We start from the raw sequence: 22539 nt of genomic DNA, 5'->3' as shown, positions 1-22539 counted from the left end.
GGATCAGTTGCATTTTAAGCCTCTATGGGATCACAAACAAACCCCGTTTCCACGATCTGAGCTGTGTTCCCAGGGGCTCACCTTCTCTCCCGCCACCAGGGCGTCTGGTTTTGCGCAGGGGCCAGTAGATCTGCCACCTGTGTCAAATGACCACAGGGTGAGCCGCGTGGATTCGCCCTCAGGAAAGACCGTTCCCCCACCTGCATCCCTTTTCCTCTCAATGCATCTTTCTACCCCAGAAAGTCTGGCCAGGGGACCAAAGCACATGGCCAGCCTGGCCTTTGTCTTCCCTGGGTCACATGTAAATGAGTGTCGGGGCTTGGTTTCATAGGCCAGTTCATGCATGAGCCGGAGATACGCATTTTCAACGAGCGACCAGGAAAGGACCCGGAGAAGCCAGAGGCCAGCATGGAAGTGAAGGGACAGACGCTGGTTGTCACCAGGTAGGTCTTGGGGCTTGCTAGAGAAAGAGTGCATATTTTTACACGCGCCTCGAGCTTTCTTCCTGAGTGTTTACACTGGAGACGTGTTTGTGTGTGAATCCACCGCAAACACGTTGAGGTAGATTTTCTTACACGAACCTTATCCACCTGCTTCATTTTGAAGTGAGATCTCAGAAGACATGTGTAAAGCGTTCTAAGCATAAACGCCTTGGACATCTTTTCTTATTTTCTCCCAGGCTCTTGCAGGTGTCTCCCCACCCCGTCCCCCTCCCCCGGCAAATTTGGTCCCTCCGGAATGCAGAAAATGCATTCCGGTATCGCTCTCAGGCACTTCTGGCCTTTTAAGAGTTTTTGCAAAGCAGCCGACTTTGCTGGATGAGCAGTGACTGTCTTTGACCTGAAAGGTCACGGGCTGCCACGTGCTTAGTTAAACTGCAGCCTTACAATAGAGAACCATGACATTAGAAGAATAAAGACCACCACGAAAACGGATTTGTGAACTAAAACCGTGGCCTCTTAGTGAGTATGGCTTACCTAGTCCAGGTTTCCTGGAGACCGGTGAGTTACCAGTGGGTGGCAGGAAGCATGTTTTAAAGTTGAAACGGTGAGTGCCGTTAATAAGGGCATAACGATTATCCGGGGTGGTTAACACAGATCGGCTATACCCACAGGACAAAAGCTAAGGCTCGGGCCCCAATTTCACCTGCTGCTAACACCTCGTGACCCCCAGCTGAAACCCAGGTGACCTGCGGGCGATGCCCAGGGGCACGTGTTTTAAAGCTCCTTGCTGGCAGTACCCCTTACAATGTCTTTACCCTTAAAACCAAAAGACATGAGTGTCTCAGAAGCTGCTGGCATTGCCCTTAAGCAGCACAGTCCCCCTCCAGTGAAGGTGGGGGCACCACAGATTCATGCTACAGGGAACTTGTGTGGCGAACCCTGACACACGGGAGTTTTGGTCCATTTGAAAGTTAATTTGCACCCCTTACCTTTGCCGCCTTGCCTTTGCTGGAAGAGTCCATATGGGTCAGGCTCAGTAAAGGGTATTTGAATTTCTAGGGACACACGGCTTTTTCGCTGTCCTTCTAAACCAAGCCTCAGACTCTGATGTTTGCTATGACTTGGGGAACGGGGGTGAGGGGGGCAGGTATGGAGCGAGAAGGGGTGCAGAAAACAGCAAGGGAGAGGGTGTCTGCTTTCCGGAGCCGCAGGCGGGCCCGGCCCTGGCCTGTGACCTAACCCCGCCCGCCGCTGTCCTTGCAGGGGCCTGCAGAAGGACTACCGGACAGACAGAGTGTTTGGGACAGATGTGCCTTGCTGGTTTGTACACAACAGCGGGAAAGGCTTCATCGATGGACATTACAAGGATTACTTGGTGCCTCTGCTCTACAGCTTTCTCAAGCGGCCTTAAACGTTCCTAAGTGGCACGGGGGTGTTCCCTGGTGGCTTAGCAGGTTAAGGATCCAGCGCTGTCACTGCTGTGGCTTGGGTTCGATCCCTGGTCTGGGATGCAGGCAAAAAAAAAAAGTTTATAATTTGGGAAATTCTGTGTATAAATATACATTTTTTTCCCTGTCCCCTTGGTGGTCATTCTTGAGTTTGAATAAACAAAAGCTCACCAGATATCATGGGGGTGGACAACCCCTGTGAACACACCTGAAGAAAATGCTTTGCAAAGAAGCCTTAGGACTTTGCTGCGGTGTTTTTTTGTTTGTTTGTTTGTTTTTTGTCTTTTTGCTATTTCTTGGGCCACTCCCATGGCATATGGAGGTTCCCAGGCTAGGGGTCGAATAGGAGCTGTAGCCACCGGCCTACGCCAGAGCCACAGCAACGCCAGATCAGAGCTGCATCTGCGACCTACACCACAGCTCACGGCAACGCCGGATCGTTAACCCACTGAGCAAGGGCAGGGACCGAACCCGCAACCTCATGGTTCCTAGTCGGATTCGTTAACCACTGTGCCACAACGGGAACTCCTGCTGCGTTTTCAGATGCTGAGGTGTGTCAGTCAGGTGGCGTGGAGGAAGGCGAGTCAGGATTTGGCGTCTGCTGTGATGACATCACTACCGTGAGGGTCAGGTCCTCAACTCTGCAACAGAATATGCAGTTTTAGGGTGTCGGTTACATGGGGAGTTCACCTCTGAGAAGGTGGTTGGGTGAACTTGGAATTAGAACACGGCAGTCGTCTGATCCTGAGAGGTTTGTAACTATATATACATAAAGCCCTGTCACCCTCTGTAGAGACGGCCTTGCCGAGGGAGCTGGGGTGGCCCATTATGCTTAGCCAAACTTCTCTTTTTTTTTTGCCTTTCTCTAAGGCCACACCTGAGGCATATGGAGGTTCCCAGGCTCGGGGTCTAATGGGAGCTGTCACCACTGGCCCGTGCCAGAGCCACAGCAACACCAGATCCAAGCCGAGTCTGTGACCTGCAACACAGCTCACGGCAACGCCGGGTCCTTAACCCACTAAGCGAGGCCAGGGATCGAACCCGCAACCTCATGATTCCTAGGCGGATTCCTTAACCACTGAGCCATGATGGGAACTCCCCAAACGTCTCTCCTTAGTGTGGGCCTCAGAGACCCTTTTTAGTCCAAGAGGCCTGTGTTAGTCAGGATCCTCCCGAGAAGCAGAACCAAGAGGATAGTTGCGTCCTCCCCACAGACACACGCGCATGTGCAGGTGATCCTTGAACAACCCGGGCTTAGGGTCCTCAAAACTCCCCCACAGGTAAACATCCACAAGCTTTTGTCTCTCTCTCAAAAGCAGAGGAACTGGCAGATGACTCCCGCCAGGCGAGGAAGCTGAGTTGGGAACGAGTCAGGACTCCAGTCCTGGTTCTTTTGAGTCCACCTACGGTGACCTCTGATCAAACACGAAGTTTTCCTCACACGGAGTTAATTTAAAGATCCGTAAAATGAAAATAAAGGTACTTGTTTGTTTGTTTAAACCCATGTAGAAATGGACTGCGCTGTTTAGACCCGTGTTGTTGAAGGGTCGGCAGCACACATGGGAAGAGATCGGCTCTAAGGAGTTGACTCCGTGATGACAGAGGCTGGTGCAAGTCTGACCGATTATCCTTCTGTCTTTCCTTTGCTTATAAGCTTCCTTTAACTCCATTCTGGAAATGCATCTGTGCTCAAAGGCCAAAGAGATAGAATTGCGCTTTAGCAAAAAAAGGAAAAGTACATTCTTATGAATTTTTCTCTCATGATTTGGTAAAAATCATGTTTCATCTTACTTTTTAAATGAAAAAAAATTTTTTTTTGTCTTTTTTGGGCCATACCTGTGGCGTATGGAGGTTCCCAGGCTAGGGGTCCAATCAGAGCTGTAGCTGCCAACCTATGCCAGAGCCACAGCAATGCAGGATCCAAGCTGCGTCTTCGACCTACACCACAGTTCACGGCAGCGCCATATCTTTAACCCACTGAGCAAGGCCAGGGATCGAACCCGTAACCTCATGGTTCCTAGTTGGATTTGTTAACCGCTGCGCCACGATGGGAACTCCCCCTGTGACTCCATTTCACCAGAGTAGGAACTGAGGTATATGCTGGCATCAGTTAATGGTCTCTCACTGAAGTAGAGCAAAGTCAGGGCTGGTTTTTAAGTGGCTACTCTAATTAGCAAAAACTTCTCTTTCTTGGCCAATCACTTCATTTAAATATCAATTCGCTGAAAGTGGTCATTCCCCCACAACACCCATGTGGGTCTATACCTGCTTCTCACTCTTAAATCTCCAGCATCTATTCCAAGAGCTTACTTGCAATAGATGCTGGACACACTCAGTAGATGCTTGTTGAATAAATGTACTCAAATATGTCAGGAGTTCCTGCCGTGGCGCAGTAGAAACGAATCCAACTAGGAACCATGAGGTTTCAGGTTCAATCCCCGGCCTCATTCAGTGGGTAAAGGATCCGGCGTTGCTGTGAGCTCTGGTGTAGGTTGCAGACATGGCTCGAATCTAGTGTTGCTGTGTCTGAGCTGTAGGCCGGCAGCTGCAGCTCTGATTCGACCCCTAGCCTGGGAACCTCCATGTGCGGCAGGTGTGGCCCTAAAAAAAAAAAAAAAAAAAAGTCGGCAAAACCTGACAGGCAGAAGATACAAGGGGAAATGAGTGAATAAGGCATGAGATCCAAGGGCATTCCTCATGAAGAAAACTTAAGGAATGGGTTCCCAGGACATCAATGCCAATAATTTGATATGACCTCAAGCGAGTTGGTGAAAAAGAATAGCTTTCCAAAAACTGAGAAGCCACAGACTAGGAGAAGGTATGTACAAATGATGAATCTGATAGACTGTCATGCAGGAGTTCCCTGGTGGCTCAGCAGATTAAGGATCTGGCATTGTCACTGCTGTGGCGGAGGTTTGATCTCTGGCCTGGGAACTTGTGCATGTCATGGGTGTGGCCAAAAAAAAAAAAAGGACTGTCATCCCAAAGACCCAAAGAACTCTTAAAACTCAACAGTCAGGAAGTGAATGACCCAACCAAAAATGGACAGAAGACTTGTGTAAACATCTCACCAAAGGAGATACGCAGAAGGCAGACAAACATAGGGAAAGATGCTCAACATCCTATGTCATTAGAGATTATGAATTAAAACAGGATGCTACTACGCACCTGTTAGAATGGCCAAAATCAAGACAATACCAAATGCTGGTGAAGATGTGGAGACACAGGAACTCTCATTCGTCCCTCGTAGGATTACAGAAGGGAACAGCCTCTTTGGAAGTCACTCTTAGCATTTGATCCAGCAATCACACTCCTTGGTATTTACCCAAAGGAGTTGAAAACGTATGTCCAGACAAAAAGCTACACGTGGATGTTTACAGCAGCTTTACTCATGGTTGACAAAACCTGGGCGCCACCGAGATGTCACACATGGATAAATGAATTGTGGTTTATCCAGATGATGTGATATTGTTCAGCACTAAGAAGAAAGGAGCCATCCAGCCATGAAAGGACACATGGAGGAAACTTAAGTGAGAAGGGCCAACTCCGCAGACAGTAGAAAGACACATGGCGGTGGAGGCGGGCTGCGTAGAGGGATTCTGAGACCGAGGAACCTACTTTCCATGACACTATAATGGTGCATGTATTTCATTATAATTTGTCCGCACCCACAGAATATAACACACCAGGAGTGAACCCTACTTAAGCTAAGGACTTTGAGTGACAATGATGCATCCACGTAGATTCGTCGGTTGTAACACGTGCCCCATCTGAAGGGGGTTGTTGACAGTGGGAGAGGCTACTGGGGGAGGGGAGACAGGTGGTGCCTGGGAAAGCTCTGTCCAATCGGCTTAATTCTGCTGTGACCTTAAAACTGCTCTGAAAAACAAAGTCCATGTTTTTTTAAAAAGATTATAGCTTCTGATGCTTCAAAAAAAAATCAATATTAAACTTGGTTTTAGGTGTCTGCAGTCACTTATCATAAACATACTGGCCTCTAAGAACTTACAGGAGGGGTTCCCATCATGGCACAGCGGAAATGAATCTGACTAGTAGCCACGAGGATGCAGGTTTGATCCCTGGCCTCGAACAGTGGGTTAAGGATCCAGTGTTGCCGTGAGCTGTGGTGTAGGTTGCAGACACGGCTCAGATCTGGTGTTGCTATGGCTGTGGTATAGGCCGGCGCTGCAGCTCTGATGTGACCCCTAGCCTGGAAACCTCCATATGCCACAGGTATGGCCCTAAAAAAGACCAAAAAAAAAAAAGAACTTATAGGAAAAAAGGTTCTATAGTCCAGAGTCGTACCTGTGTGCTTCAGGGTTTTTTCAATTCAGTTTAACTATGGTGATTTCAGGAAGATGCTGGAGGAAAGAATTACACGTGAGAGGTAAGGCTGAAACATTTTTTTCTACCAAGAAAACACTCAGCGGTTTACAGATTGGGGGCAGGCACGTGAAATCTGTCACTTCCTTTCTCCACTCAGTCAGGGAGCACGAGGGGAGGCTCCTGACCGACGTGCCGCAGGGCGGACTCGCGCCAGGCGGGTCACAGAGGCTGGCACCCTCCCCGCTACTGTCCACCGCGGTCCTCAAACACCTGCTACGTGCCGGCCTCACGAATGACACCCCACATGCGTTTTCTGTCGTTCTCACCACAACTCTGCCAGGACACATTATTTCTGACAATTCGTACATTAAAAACCTTAAAATTCAAAAACATTAACTTTTCTGAGATGACACAGCTCGTGAACAGAACAGCCTAAATTCAACCCAAAGTCGGCCCAACTGCCAAACCCCCCTCCTTCCCACATCACAGGGCTGTCAGGGTGTTTCAGAAACCCTTTGACTCAGCCCAGAACATTTTCTGTCAAGCTACTGACATCATCCTATTTCTCCTGCTGCTGCTTCTATTTCCCTTTACCAGCAGATCCTCTCCCGCCTTCTGAAAACGGACTTATGCCCCCTCCCTGACTCCCGGTCCAAGAGGAATGGCCCGAGGGGCTGGCAAGCAACCCCAGCCTGGCCAGTGAGTGATATTCCGACCCTTTCACTTGCCACGATTGGCCCAAGTGTGGACCCGCCAGGGTCAACCCCAGGGTTTCTGCCTGAAAGGTGACAGAGGGGGAGATGCCACCTGGAGCCTACAGATGCTGGCAGTCACCTTGCTGTTTTCAGAGTGCCTGGGAATGAAGTGGGCCCCGAAGCCAGAGAGGACGGGGACCCAGCCCAGACCAGGCTGCTCAGGGTCTGAGTCTCACTGGAAGCAAGGAGCCTCTCCTTCGTGAACCATAAACTGACTTTCCCCCCCAAAGCAACTGTGGGGTGGGTTTCCTGTCTCCTGCATCCCAAAATAACAGACCGCCCCCCTCACTTAAAAATGCGTCATTCAGTGTTGCTGGGGGGATTGTAAAACCCTGTGGCCTTTTGGAACGTGGCCTGGCCGCTCCTCAGATGGTAAACACGGTGCAGGATGAGTTACGGTGACCCGGCGACTCCACACCTGGCCCCTGAAAACATACGTTCACGCGAAGTCTCGTAGGCGAGTGTTCACAGCAGCATTATTCACAACAGCCTCAAAGCGGAAACAACCCAGATGCCTATCTACTGGTGAAGAGTTTTAAAAACAGTGGTACATCCGTACGGTGGAATATTGTTCCATGAAAGGGAGTGAAGTAGGGACCCCACTACCACATGGATAAACCTCAAAAACATCAGGCCGGGGGAACGAGGCTGGGCTAAAAGACTGTGTTTACATGAGGGGCCCCAAACAGGCAAGTCCCTGGAGGTGGAGAGCAGAGTGGGGGGTGCCCGGGCTGGGGGGCGTCGGAAGGACCATGTGTACAGGGCTGCTTTGATGAAAAGGTTCTGAAATTACACACTGTGATGGCTGCACAACTTTGTAAAGATTTAAAAAAACCACTGAAATGTCGACTTTAAGTGGGGGAAATTATGTGATGTGTGAATTATAGCTCAGTAAAGCTGCTCTTCTATCTATACTTTGACTTTTTAAAATGTAATTACGTTTAGAGTTCAACTTTATGACTTTACTGATGAAAATATAAATTTAGAACACAGGAAAGATTTCCTCTAACTATATGATTCTAAACTTGTCTTATATAAAACACTTTACAATAATGTTCTTTTAATGAAGATAAAAAAATCATCAAGGAAATAGTACAAGGAGACAAAAAGAACAAGGACAAAATTACATAATTTGCCATTTCATGAGACATAATTAGATTTTTCTCTAAGTGTGGCTAAACAGCTATACAGTAATACTTAAATAAATCCATTTGTTTTATACAAAAGAAACACCCTAACACAGTAGAGTCTTGCAATGTCTTGGTAAACACCAATTTGATGCTTTAAGATTTTAATATCTTGTTAGCAAATTTTCAAACTCAGGCAAGTTTAGAAATGTCTTCATATTGAATTCCTTCAACTCTTCGTCCTTTTAAAGGGCCCTACAAATTAAAATAATTGAAGAAAAGGTGAAGAACACGCAGATACTTAAAAGACAAGAGAAGGACATAGACTCCCGGATACAAATTTGCTTTTCCACATCCCTAAGACACCATCAAGGTAGCTAACAGTTCTCCACGTCTGTGAGTTCTTTTTTTTGCTTTTTCTAGGGCTGCACCTGAGGCATATGGAGGTTCCCAGGCTAGGGGTCTAATCAGAGCTGTAGCCACCAGCCTACACCACAGCCACAGCAACATGGGATCTGAGCCACATCTGCGACCTACACCACAGCTCATGGCAACGCCGATCCTTAACCCACTGAGCAAGGCCAGGGATCGACCCTGCAACCTCATGGTTCCTAGTCAGATTCGTTAACCACGGAGCCACAATGGGAACTCCCGTCTGTGAGTTCTTAAAAGTATTCTATGGCGTTCTCATCGGGAATTGGCCCTATTTCCTCCTCTGCCATAAGCGAAATCCTGTGGCAGAGACCTGCTAAGCTGGTCAGTGTCTCCCCTGCTTCCTGGAAGGCGTTAATTTCCAGGCCCCCAGCCTGGGGTTAGGGGTGGCCGTGAGATGGAGCTCCGGCCCTCGGCAGGGAACAGAAGCGACGCAGGCCACTTCCCGGCCCAGGCCAGGCTACCCACCACGTGCATCGTGATGCTCTCCTGCCGAGGCCTGAAGCACACGGCCACCGCCACTGTCAAGGCCACACGTCGGAAGGATTCTGAGCTCACAAATTACTGTTAAGAGCCAATCCCTGACCAAGAAGAGCCGTGCTGGGCTTTTCGACTGAGTAGCCAACACTACATGCCTCAAAAACATAATGGCTTAGCGGACCTATGAACTTCTTAACGAGAACACATAAAATGAGCCAGTTCATGCGCAATTTTTTGGAGAGAGTCTAAAACTTTCGTCAGACTCCTCAAGAAGTCTATTATCCCCCCACAGTCGAACTTACTGTACCAGAGAAAAGCCTCTGTGTAGAGGTAAGGATACACGGCACAGCAGTTCACAGTTCTAAGAAGACCTCGGCAGGTAAGGGAAAGCTCACGTCGGACCTTCCTTCTAACCACAGCGCTGGGGTCATCTGCCCTCCGGTGCTGACCTGCCAGTGAGCTGGCAGTTCTAAGTCAACCAGCAATTTGACCTGAATGTCAGATGGCTCTAAATCAATCACTGATCTCTCCTACCTTCAATCTTATGGAAGGAAGGATGTTAAAAAAAAATTAGGGAGTTCCCCTCATGGCTCAGTGGTTAATGGACCCGAAAGGATCCACGAAGATGCAGGTTTGATCCCTGGCCTTGCTCTGGGGGTTCAGGATCCCGTGTTGCTGGGGCTGTGGTGTAGGCTGGCAGCTGCAGCTCCAATTCATTTCCTAACCTGGGAACCTTCATGTGCCTCAAGTGTGGCCCTAAAAAGCGAAAAAAAAAAAAAAAAAATTGTCGGAGTCCCTGGTTTGGCACAGGGGTTAATGATCCGGCTTGTCTCCGTGGAGGCGCTGGTTCCACCCCTGGTCTGGCGCAGTGGGTTAAACATCTGTCGTTGCTGAAGCCGGGGTGTAAGTTGCAGCTGCAGCTTCGATTCAATCCCTGGCCCAGGAACTTCCATGTGCTGTGGTGCAGCGGAAAAGGAGAAAAAAAACTGCTTATCTCTGTGGCTTTTGCCCCCTTAATTTTGACTACACATTCCCACATTCCCCCTGGTGACACCACGGCAGACGGAGATTGAAACTAGGTATGAGGGAAAACTGGGATAGGAAACTGTACATACTATACACAATGTTATAAAATAGAGGACTGGGGAAAAACAGACCAAACTATTAATGCAGTGATGTTATCATTTGCCTGGGGGATTACGTGCAATTTTATTTTATTTTTTTTATTTTTGTCTTTCATCTTTTTGGGGCCGCACTCAAGGCACATGGAGGTTCCCAGGCTAGGGGTCTAATCCGAGCTGTAGCTGCCAGCCTACACCACAGCCACAGCAATGCCAGATCCAAGCCATGTCTGCGACCTACACCACAGCTCACAGCAGGGCCAGATCCTCAAGCCACTGAGCGAGGCCAGGGATCAAACCCACAACCTCGTTTCCCAGTTAGATTCGTTTCCGCTGTGCCAGGACAGGAGCTCCGGACTACATGCAATTCTAAAAATTACTTTTATTAATTGGTAGTTTTCAGCTTTTAGGACAGAGTACTGCTGGACACTGAGTGCTGAGTCTCACCCCAGTTCTGCCAGTGTGCCCACAACGTGATGGTGTTGTAGGGGGGTTTTGGGAGGCGAGAGAGGGCATGGGGGCAGAGGCCTGAGAACAGGATTAAAGGCCCTTAAAAGGGGAGCCCTTCCACCACGTAAGGACACACGAACCAGGAAACAGGCCCTCGGCGGACACCAAACCTGTCTGGGCCTGGACTTCCAGCCTCCAGAACTGTGAGAAATACATTTCTGTGGCTGAGAAGCCACCCCAGGCCCATGTATTTTGTTATCGCTGCCTGAACGGATTAAGACTTATGGCGATGCTTTTGTGATCAGAAAATAAAATGCTTTAGCAAAGTCCATCCTTAGAGAAAACAAGCTTGGAGATTTCCACATAGGAGAGAAGGCAAACGGAAAACCCAAACTCTAAGGATAAACGACCAATCAGAAATGAACACAACACTGTAAATCAACTATACTTGAATAATACATAACAGACATAAAATTAAAAGAAATAAAACAAACCACCCATCCAATGGGGGGGGGGAACCATGGCACATTTTAAAAGCATTTTCAAATTTCTGCCTTTGAGTAAAATACTTACAGTTTCAATGACTACAGTAGCTGAAAACGTCTTCTCGTTGATGGATTCCAGTGTGCCCACGTTTCCTCTGTAGCCTCCATTCAGGACGAGAATTCTTTTTCCTGGAACAGAAGGGTTAACACTTAACCCCAAGAAGATGGCCACTTTCTTACAACCAAATGCCACCCCTCTAAATCAACAAACTGGAAAACAAAACTCTTCTCTTGCAAGGTCTTAGTCATTTAGTATCTGTATGATTCTGAAGCACCGTTTGCAGATACTTTGATTCCTACAACCTAACAACTCTTCATTTTTCCCACTCATCTGTCAAGGGATGCTTTAACTGCAGACGGTAAGGAGTCTGAGGCTCTTTGAGGAAACGCCCAGAGCCCCAAAGTAATCAGACAAGTTCAGCTTGCTTTCATTTCTCTCTTTTCAAAACTGTCAGTTTTGTTAAAATGTAAACATACCCCTACCATGTGACTGAGCCATTCTATTTCAAAGAATCTCCCCAACAGAAAAAGAAATCACATGTCCACACAAAGACCTGTATAGGAGTGTTCACAGCCGTGCTATCTGCGGCGGCCGACCCCGAAGCCCGTCAGCAGGTGACGGGATAAAGAAACGGGCGCAGCCACAGAATGAAATTCTCAGCAATAAAAAGGAATGAGCCACGGAGGCCTGTGCCAGCGTGGATGAACCCCAAATAACATGCTTAGTGAAAGAAGCCAGACAGGAACGCGGGACACGGGGTATATTTTATTTATATAAAGTTCTACAAAAGTAGGAACTAATCCTCAGTGACGGGGAAGCAGACTGGTGGGTGCTGGGGGTCAGGGAGCCGGAGCAGAGAGGGGGTGAAGGATGAGAAGGGAGCCCAGGGAACCGTGGGGCTGATGGGGACATTCATTAACCTGTCGCAGGGATGTTCTTCACAGGAGGATTCGTGGGCTGAGACTTAGCATATACACTTTATACAGAGGCAGTTTATGCCAATTACATTCCACTAAAGCCAAAAAAAAAGTCCACAATTTCTAATTCATGAAGGGAATTTTATCTTTGGGCGAAAGAATACAGGGTGTGATGAATGGAAATTTGAGAGACTAACGTTATCACCGAGCCAGCAGTGATAACAGCTCGGGGTTTGGTCTGAGGCCAACAACCTAACAACTGGAGCACTTACAGCCCAAGTGGGTAAATGCCCAACGACAGACAGTGAAGGAAAAGAAAAAACAAAATAATACCGTTACTTTACCATCTCAACTAGCTAAACAAAGACGTTAATGATAATCCTAACATGACTGATTTAACCCGGATTATGTCTCTGATTTTCCTCCGGAAAAAAATAAAGATTCTAGGAAGGGAAAAGGTATTCATGCCTCAGAAGAGCCTTCTCAGAGGAACGGTAAATTACCACGTCACCAAGTCCAACAGGAATCAGTGACCCTGGCAATGGCACAGCTCTAAAAAGGAAACCGGGGTTCCCCTCATGGCTCAGTGGTTAACGAACTCGGCTGGGATCCATGAGGTGGCAGGTTCGATCCCCGGCCCTGCTCAGTGGGTTAAGGATCCGGCGCTGCAGAGGGCTGTGGTATAGGTCGCAGATGTGGCTCGGATCCTGCGTTGCTGTGGCTGTGGTATAGGCTGGCAGCTGCAGCTCTGATTAGACCCCTAGCCTGGGAACCTCCATATGTTGCGGGTGTGGCCCTAAAAAGCAAAATACAATACAATACAATACAATACAATAAAAGGAAACTCAGATCTATAACTATAAAGTAATGTAAAAACTTTGCTTTGAAGACTGGATGGCCCTGATGTTGATGGTACACATATCAAACAGTCTGCAAAAAGATTTACCTGGTGCTGGAATGACTGTTTCTAAATGAGTCTGGTCAAGTTTCAGCTTGTCTCCAGAGTCAATCATCTTTACAACAGCTGTGTATTTGTCAATTACTTCCTGTCATGTAAAACAACACTTTTATAATGGAAGAGATATGTGAACACAAAGTCCAGAGGACAGAGATACAAAAATGGAAACAAATGAAATTCTAATTAAAAAGGTAAGAGTAACTCATTTAAGAGCAATCCTTCTATCAGTGGAGTTTATTTTCCAAATGCTGTATGTGACCTCAGCGTCTGATTCTCAAAGAATTCAATTCAAAGCTGAGTTAAGGTTTTCATCTGGAAAGAAAAGACTGGTGATCTCAGACTAAGACTCTAAGAAACACAGTCCGAGGGACAATTCTGCCTCGCTTTAACTCTAGAAGGAGGGCAATTTATGCCTGCGCAAGGCTAGGTCCTAGCATGAAACTACACTTAGAAGAAAAAGAAAGAAAAGGACTGGAGTATTGATTTTAAAATCCTAGAGCAATCCAAAAATAACCTCTTGGGCAACACACAAGGAAGTCCCCCTTGGAACCCTGGGGACATAATTGCATCGCCCGTCCCTGACGAAGAGAATGCCCCTTAAAGACGAGCAAGGCGTGCTCACTGGATCTTTCAGGAGGTGCTGATGGGGCTGCAAACATACTATTTGCTCCCGGAAGAAAGTGGACCATGGGTGGGTATTTGTGAGTTCAGCTTTCCTTGTGCGGAACCATCAAGAACCTTGGACACAGACAAGCTGCTTCTGCTACTAGGACTTGATTTCTAAGAAATGTTAGAACGGCTTTACTCAGTCAACCACCAGCTCCTTTCCCAAATTCCATTCGTAACTTCATGTCCTTACCTTAACAACGCCCTTTTTCTTATGATATTTCTCTCCAAGTTTTTTGGTTATAATTTTCACTATAATTTCCTAGAGAATAAGAAAAAAATAAAGATGGAAGGAAAGATAATAAATTATCGTTCCTCTTTTAATCCTTCATTTCAAATCATTTTCACCAAAAATCAGAGTAAAGTATTAACTGCGTTGCTAAGTAAGACCTTTTGGAGTTGGGAGCCTTCCCAACAAGGGCGAAACATTTCCTTCGCAATCTTTCACTCCTTCTTTCTCTTCTTACTCAACAGTTCCAAGAGGAAGAAACACACATCTCATGGCTATTTCCACAGTGAAGGTTTCTTGAAATCTCAGACTTTTATTTGCTATCCGGTATTAATCCAGGTCTTCCACAGAGAGCTTCCTTCATCCTCTGGACTCAAGGGAGGGCAAGGGCCAAAGATATTACATGTTGGCGTCCACGGCGGATCAGCTCCGAGGGTGAGAGTCTGACTGCGGAGTCCAAGAGACAGAGGCTCTGAGCACGACAACACTTTTCCCCACGTCCTTGTCTCATTCTGTGGCTTTGGATTTTAGATACAGGTGGGATTCCTCCAGATGAGCTCCAGCTGAAAGCATCATTCTTCTGATCATCTGGTCCACGAAAGGGAGCGCGGTCTGAGCTTGCTTCAAACTAATGCACATTCTGAGTTTGCTTCTTTATCTCCCCTTTCCTGACGGAGGGCGGCCTGTCGAACGGCTGACAGTGAAAACCAAATCCCTCGTGCGATGCCGCACTCACTAGAGGCCTCTGTACTTGCGACTTGAAGCGGACACCGCACAGGTCCCAGAGGGTCACAAGGACTCCCAGAAGCCAGGCGGAACATGATGGTAACAAAAAGCTAGTAAGGACGTTGAGGGGAGGATATGCAACAGCTAAAAGAACATGCTTAACGAGACGGCTTGAACTCTTAAGCCACTCTCCTTCTAAGACTTTCTCACTGAAGCCGTAAAATGCCAAGCAGCTTCTCTGATTTCCGGGCTGCTTCTCCAAGGTCCTTGTGGGTATACACTTTCACCATTTAAACATGACTCAGTACCTCACTGCATTATTGACACTTGCTTTTTTTTTTTTTGTCTTTTTGCCTTTTCTAGGGCCGCTCCTGTGGCATATGGAAGTTCCCAGGCTAGGGTCTAATCAGAGCTGTAGCCGCAGGCCCACGCCAGAGCCACAGCAACACCGGATCCAAGCCGCGTCTGCAACCTACAGCACAGCTCACAGCAACGCCAGATCCTCAACCCACTGAGCAAGGCCAGGGATCGAACCCACAACCTCATGGTTCCTAGTCGGATTCATTAACCACTGTGCCACGATGGGAACTCCTACTGACACTTGCTCTTGATAGATCTGTCGAAACTTTCTTGCCTGAGTTGAAAAATTAAAGCCTCCCAATCCATCTCTGTGGGCTGCTGGTTATTTTAACAAACATATCTCCCTTTTCAAAATAAGACACACACTGAGTCATCGGGTCCCTGCTGGCTGATGCGGACTTTAATCAAACACCCACTAAGAGGAACTATGAAGAAAATCTGAACAATTCACTATTCCAGAAAATTATCAAACCCCAAATAAAATTTAATTAAAAGTACGGTCAAGGGAGAAGAGAATTTTGGAACTAACTAAAAATGTTTGTTTTACTTTTTGCTTTTAGTTTGTTTCCTTTTTCCTTTAAGCCAGTGGTTCGAAACAAAGGATGCACATCAGTCACCTGGGAGGTTAGTGAAAATAGGCATTTTTTACCCCAGGAGACTGGATGGAGGTCATATTGACCCATATATATTTTTGGAAAAAATGCTCCAAGTTTTTTCTGAATTGTTCTCTGGCTAATAACTACTGTTTTAGGAGTTCCCTGGTGGCTCAGCAGGTTAAGGACACAGTATGGTCACCGCTGTGGCTTGGGTTCAATCCCTGGCCCAGGAACTTCTGCATGACCTGGGTGTAGCCAAAGCAAAAAAAAAAAAAAAAAAAAAACCCAAAAAACTAAAAGTACTGCTTTAAGCAAAATTCTTGATTACATGTTCATAAATAATACATGAAACTATTAATATCACATGCTAGCTCCTCCAACAGGGAAAGCAAACCACAGTAATTCAGTTTCCTCCCTCTAGGTCCTTCCTTTTCTAATCCTGACCCAAACTTCCCCCCAGAGATGGAAGTTGGGGAGCCTGACACACCCCAGGAGGCAGTATGTTTATCTGCAGAGCACAACCTAGCGAATCTGGCCGCCAGGGACATCCTGGCTCACCACTTTCTAAATGACCTTAGGAAATTACTCAAATACTTTATGCCTCAGTTTTCTTACCTATGAAATGGGACTATTAGCAGTAATTACCTTATATGGCTGATAGGAGAATTAACTGAAATAATTCATCTAAAACACTTATTTTCTACTTAATACAGCAAGTATTTTCATTTTAGATAACTTATTTCATCATCTTTCATGTGAACACCAGGCAGAAATGTTTCCCATTGCGTAAGGACATAAACTAAGACATGGAAATGAAATTACTTTCAAGCCAGCGAGGGAATGACTATGCATGTTTCAATTAGAACTTCTTGACCTGCAAGATTATTATGAATCTTAGTTTTCAAATCAGAAATTCTCTAAATAACACTTTACCTTTCACTGCCGTGTTACTGACCAAACCACCTTCTTTAAGAATAGCTAAGACAACTCTGAAGGTTTTATGAAAACGTCACATTTCAGTAAGTTCAAAACAGAGCAGCAATAAATAAAACTATTGAAATGTTTAAAAATTATGAAATGTTCATCTTAAAAGAACAAGCAATAGAGTGAAATGAGATAGAGAAAGACAAATACTGTATATTGCTTATAGAGGGAATCTAAAAAATACAACAAACTAGTGAAAAAAAGCCAAAAGAAGCAGACTCACAGAGAACAAACTAGTGGTTACCAGTGGGGAGTGGGAAGGGGGAGGGGAATGAGGAAGCAGGGGAGAAAGGAGTTATGGGAAAGCATGTGTGTGACACCTGAAAACCAGAAAGCACTCAGGAATTTAAAGACTCTTTCATTCAATGAAAGAAATTTGTAAAAAAAGAGTTTAGTAAATGAAGAAAATGAAAAAAAAAAAGAAGCGACAATAAACAAGCCATAAAATACAAAGCCTTCCTTGGATTTGGATAATTAAACCTTATTTTTTTCAATAAAGTATCTAACTGTATTCATATAGCAAAAACTGAAAATAATTCCAGGCTGAAATTCAAGGTATCCCTAAACAAACTTGGCATTAAATTCAAGGAACATTACCGGCCTGTAAACATGAAGGGAGCCTCCAAAGCAAGAACAACCAATTCTTGCAGAGCAGATGCAAAGAAGAGGCATTAAAGTTATAAATCTATCCACAGCATTTACATATATTTAAGAAATTTAGTCATTTATACCAAATGCTATTTAAATCCTTCACTTCAAAGCCCATTTAGACCTAAGAAGCTCTAGAGGGATACGTACAGGCTGGAGCCAGTGATCCGTCCGGGCAGTTCTCTTCTTCTCCTCTTCAATCTGGAGAACACAAAAGACAATCACAAAGCTACCTCTTTAAAATCTTCAATTCAAATAACATCTTATTTAGCAAAAGGAGACCATAAAACACATTTCACAGAAGATCTACATAATTTGCAAGCTCTGATCAATACAAATAAACTTATTTTTCAATTAGTTTTGGCTTGAAAAGAAACAGCAAATTGGATTTAAGAAATTAAGTGACCAAGAAAATAAACGCCGACAACCTCCAAAACACCTGCCAGCATTACGCTGCCCTATCCCTGCTTCCTCCTCTGGATCATGATGAGCTGGAAACAGGTGGTGTTCTCAGGGGTAAACACTCTTCGAAGCCAGCCTAGCGCAGCATGGTTGGGTATACAGTTTGATGACAAAAAGGAGCGTCCCTGTTTAATAGCATGGTGAAGTTTGTGAATGGGGCAGGGAGGAAAACACAACCGCAGGATGTAAATAAAAGGGTGACCAACGAGAAAACGTGCTGACCAGCGGGCACGGCTGCCTCTCACGCCTTTTTTCTCAACTGCTTAGTCAACTCACTTTCAAAGGGACTGAACAATGTCATTCTTTGGTTGATTCAAAACCTCATTTTAGGAGCTCCCGTCGTGGCTCGGTGGTTAACGAATCTGACTAGGAACCATGAGGTTGTGGGTTCGATCCCTGGCCTTGCTCAGTGGGTTAAGGAACTGGCGTTGCCGTGAGCTGTGGTGTAGGTTGCAGACGAGGCTCGGATCTGGCATTGCTGTGGCTGTGGTGGAGGCTGGGGGCAAGAGCTCCAATGAGACCCCTAGCCTGGGAACCTCCATATGCTGCCGGAGCAGCCCTAGAAAAGGCAAAAAGACAAAAAACAAACAAAAAAACCAACAACAAAAACACCTCATTTTAATTCCTCCAAATTTCCATTATTCTAAACTTAGCTTGTATTATATTCTAAGAAGGCAGATCTGGCTTTCTGTTTAACTTTGACATAAATCCAAAACGGCCTGTAAGACCTCTGCGGTGCTGGCCCTGCTTCTCTCCAACCTCAAACACCACTGCTCTGGAGCTCGCCATGCTCCAGCCACCCGGCCCTTTCCTTCAGATGCTGAGCTGGAGCTGTCCCCTGCCCGGGCAGAGAAACAAGCTATCTCCCCACTCCCCACCCTCAGAGCTCCTTAGGAGCACTTAGCATTTTGCAATGACTTATCCTCTGGTCCGCCTGGTCTCGGAATGTCTCCCCACGAGAGTGACAGCGCCACGACACGCAGGGGCCCCGTTTTCCTCCCTACTCTACACACGCAGGACCCTGCAGGATGCCCGGCACACAGCAGCAACTTAGGATGTGCTGAATGATGAGGGACTGCAGCTCACAGTGCACCCGCAGTGTGTCCTACTCTAAGCTCTTCTGACTGCCCTGCATCAGGTGGGGACTCAGGAACAGGGAGGACCCAACAGCTGCCTGCCCCTTCACAAGAGAAAGGGGATGAGGAGACTAGAGGAAGTGGCATTACAGGAATACCATTCATTCTTTCTCTTTGCCTCTTTTACTTACTGTATAAGTTTATTGAGAAGAGGTGACTAGGAGTCGGAAGGGAGACAGGGGTATTTAGCAGCATGTTAAGACCTTCCGCAGAACTGCTCTAGATCTTCAGGTACATTTAGAGCAAAAGGATAGCCCTGGATCCAGGTAACCATAGGCTTTCGATGGTTCGCCATATAACCTGGGCCATCTGGTTAACTCGAACTGAACACATGTCAGAGCTCTTCCTTCTGTCCAGGAGGTGGTAAGCGGATGTCAGAGGGCACGGAAGAGCCCAGGTTGGTTTCAGGGCCCAAGGCGGAGGCCAATTTCAAAGCGCTACCAAAGGTGACCAGAACTTTCATTTCTGGCTTCAATTACCACAGAAGTCCTTCTAAATGAATTCTACTGCTCATAATCTTACGGAGACGCTTAAAGACAGCACTTGAGGCGAGAAAATAAATCTATTTAGGGAAGTTCCAACTCTACTCCGGCGGAACTGCATCCAGGCTCTTTTTCCCTTAGTGTGGGCACATTTCTCTCACTTTCTATTAATCTCGTAATTGGTGAAACTATTTAACCTCCCTTGGTTTCAATCGCATCATTCCCCTCAGAGCCAGAGCTGACAGGCCGTCCATAAACTGTACCTCCATGATTTCGTCGAGCGCAGACTTCTTTTTCTTCTTTTCTTTTGACTGAGCTGAGCTCTGGGAAGATTCCTTTCGTTTCACCGACGCTGTGCTACCCATCGTCTTCAGGGCACTTGGTCCCAAAGAACTGATGGGAAGAAGAGCCATGCTGGTGACCCAAGACTGTGCACAGACGGAGGCTTTACATGCAAAGGAACCACTGAGAACACACTGGTCCCACGGTTAATCGACAGCAGATCAGTGAAAACAGCGGAGCGGGTGTCTATCACCTACAGGCCTGGGAGCACCCTGAGAACACGTAACCCTTCCTGGCCCCTCAGCCCTGCCGTTAATGCCGCCATAATCAGTGCAGCGGGGTGAAGACACATCCGCCTCGGGGCTGGTACCATCAGGGTTGGGTCCTACTTCTAATCCTACCAGTCTCATGATTTGATACGTCACATTTATAAAATATGAAACAAAGACTACGTATTTGTACAAAGCTACCATGGAGATACACACACAAAAAAAAGTATGACTAATAGAAAATAAAATAGAATTATTCTTTTCCATTACTTGGACTTTTTAAAAGAGCATTTAAAGGCGGCATAAGCGTTAGCAGCAGCTGGATTGCTGTAAGGACGCCCAGTGTACCTTGCAGTCAACCGAAATCCCTTCTTATACGGGGGCTGTAGGTCAGGACCTCATGGAAGTCCTTCTCTCCTTATCTAACTGGAAGGCTTTATATTTACTCTTGTGAAATGTCATGTACTGGGATTTGTCCCATAATTCAATCCTCTGAACATATTTTTAAATTCTGAGGCTTGTGACAACCATCAATAATGTACACTGGTTGTGAAGAGATTAAATGCAGATAAACTCTTCAGTGTGCTTAAACATTCTTCAGATTTAAATGTACTTTGAGCTACTAATCCACCGAATTCAGCAATGATTCCAGATCATAATTAACCACAATATGACTGTATAAACAGGCACTAATAGGAGTTCCCGTTGTGGCTCAGTGTGTAATGAATCCGACTAGGAACCATGAGGTTGCAGGTTCGATCCCTGACCTTGCTCAATAGGTTAAGGATCCAGTGTTGCTGTGAACTGTGGTATAGGTCTCAGACGTGGCTGGGACCCCCGTTGCTGTGGCTCTGGCGTAGGCGGGCAGCTGTGGCTCCGATTAGACCCCTAGCCTGGGAATCTCCACATGCTGAGGGAATGGCCCTAGAAAAGGCAAAAAGATTAAAAAAACCAAAACAAAACAGGCACTAATAATCCTGGCAGAAGGGAAGTTAGGACTGAGTGGCTGTTTGAGGGTCTAGCAATTACCTCTTCCTTACTTGTTCAGAAACTGCCTCTTTCCTACTGTACTCAGTAGGAAAAGCTTGCTACTATTGTTTTCAGAAGATTTTTCCCACTTTTTGAAAAAAAATTGCTTATTTTCTGCTTTCTGAGGCTTCTCACCTTCTCCATGATTCTTCAAATTTTATCAACAATGAGACAGCAAACACATTTGTAAATTCTTCAGTATTTTGGTATCTGTCTCAGCTTGGAAATTTTAATTTATTTAAGGCTGTTAGATACTCTTCTTTGGCTTGGGCTGCTGCTGTGGCGCAGGTTTGATCCCTGGCCTGGGAGTTTCTACATGCCATGGGCACAGCCAAAAAAAATAAATTAAACATAAATAAATAAACTTAGTAAAAAAACAAACCTAAATAACAAATGGACAATAGACAATTATCCAAAAAAGATATATAAATGTCCATAAAGCACATGAGGAGATGCTTATTAACAGCAGTAATCATTACAGAAATGCAAATCAAAACCACTATGAAGGACTACTTCGCACTCATTAGGATGTTGGCCATTATTAAGAAAAATACAGAAAACAACAGGTGTTGGTGAAGATGCAGAAAAACTGGAACCTGTGCCATGGCTGGTGGGAATACAAAATGGTGCAGCTGCTGTGGAAAATAATATAGTGGTTCTGAAAAAAAAATTTAAACACAGAATGACCATACAATCCAGCAATTCCACATCTGGGTAAGTATCTGAAGGAAATGAAGGCAAGGAATTGAGCAGATATTTGTATATCAATGTTCAGAATAGCATTAATCACAAGAGCCAAGCGGTGAAAACTCAGTTGTTCACTGACGGATGAGTGGATAAATAAAACGTGGTTTATATACACAACAGGATATTATTACCCAGACTAAGAAGGAAAGGAATTCGGATGTGTGCCACAACACGGATGAACCCTGAGGACATTATGCTAAATCAAAGTAGCCAGACACTGCATGATTCCACTCACATGAAGCAGTCTAATTCGGAGACGGAAGAGAAGAGAGGTCACCAGGGGCTGGGGGCGGGCAGTGGGGACCTGCTTTTTCATAGGTATAGCGGTTCGGTTTCAGATATGAAACATCTTGGAGATGAATACTGGCAATAGTTTGCACAACGGGGGGGGGTCTTTTTCTTTCAGGGCAGCATTCATGGCGTGTGGCTATTCCTAGGCTAGGGGTCAAATTGGAGCTGTAGCCACCAGCCTGCACCACAGCCACGGCAATGCCAGATGCAAGCCACATCTGTGACCTATGCCGCAGCTTGCAACAATGCCAGATTCCTAACCCTCTGAGCAAGGCCAGGGATTGAACCCGCATCTTCATGGATACCAGTTGGGTTTTCAACCTGCTGAGCCACAACAGAACTCCACAACAGTGTGAATCTACTAAATGCTACTGAACTGTATACTTCAAAATGGTTAAAATGGTAAATTTTATGTTATGTGTATTTCGCCACACAAGGAAACTGAACTAAATAGAAAACTAAAGTTTTCTATTGAGAAAGTTTGCTTAGGAGTTCCCATTATGGCACAGTGGTTAATGAATCCGACTAGGAACCATGAGGCTGTGGATTCGATCCCTGGCCTCGCTCAGTGGGTTAAGGATCTGTCACTGCCGTGAGCTGTGGTGTAGATCGCAGACACAGCTCAGATC

General features: G+C 46.0%; 2 protein-coding genes across 5 annotated transcripts in view; one reads left to right on the top strand and one right to left on the bottom strand.

The window, feature by feature from the left end:
• ITIH2 (inter-alpha-trypsin inhibitor heavy chain 2) overlaps positions 1–2020 on the top strand; it is a 37100-nt gene extending 35080 nt beyond the window's left edge. Inside the window, exons 20-21 of one of the 2 annotated variants that reach the window (XM_084978895.1) lie at positions 332–443; positions 1707–2020. In XM_084978895.1, coding sequence (XP_084835021.1) covers positions 332–443; positions 1707–1854 — 260 coding nt within the window. In that variant the 3' untranslated portion in view covers positions 1855–2020. 2 annotated transcript variants of the gene reach the window in all.
• Positions 2021–8015: 5995 nt separating this feature from the next.
• KIN (Kin17 DNA and RNA binding protein) overlaps positions 8016–22539 on the bottom strand; it is a 29684-nt gene continuing 15160 nt past the window's right edge. For 2 of the 3 annotated variants that reach the window (XM_084980986.1, XM_021065000.2), the window contains exons 8-13: positions 19556–19685; positions 17363–17413; positions 13863–13931; positions 12992–13091; positions 11156–11256; positions 8016–8354 (exon numbers count right to left, since the gene is read on the bottom strand). In XM_084980986.1, the coding sequence (XP_084837112.1) occupies positions 8292–8354; positions 11156–11256; positions 12992–13091; positions 13863–13931; positions 17363–17413; positions 19556–19685 (514 nt within the window). In that variant the 3' untranslated portion in view covers positions 8016–8291. The remainder of the gene's footprint in view (positions 8355–11155; positions 11257–12991; positions 13092–13862; positions 13932–17362; positions 17414–19555; positions 19686–22539) is intronic. The other variant, XR_014818357.1, reaches the window with a different exon arrangement.

The sequence above is a fragment of the Sus scrofa genome, chromosome 10 (assembly GCF_054392235.1).
Source record: "Sus scrofa isolate SSC_HxYL_T2T_F1_AM1 chromosome 10, Sscrofa_HxYL_maternal_Yorkshire_Landrace_v2.0, whole genome shotgun sequence".
Lineage (NCBI taxonomy): Eukaryota > Metazoa > Chordata > Mammalia > Artiodactyla > Suidae > Sus > Sus scrofa.
Note: the sequence above shows the minus strand (reverse complement) of the source record. Positions and strands in the feature narration are given on the sequence as shown.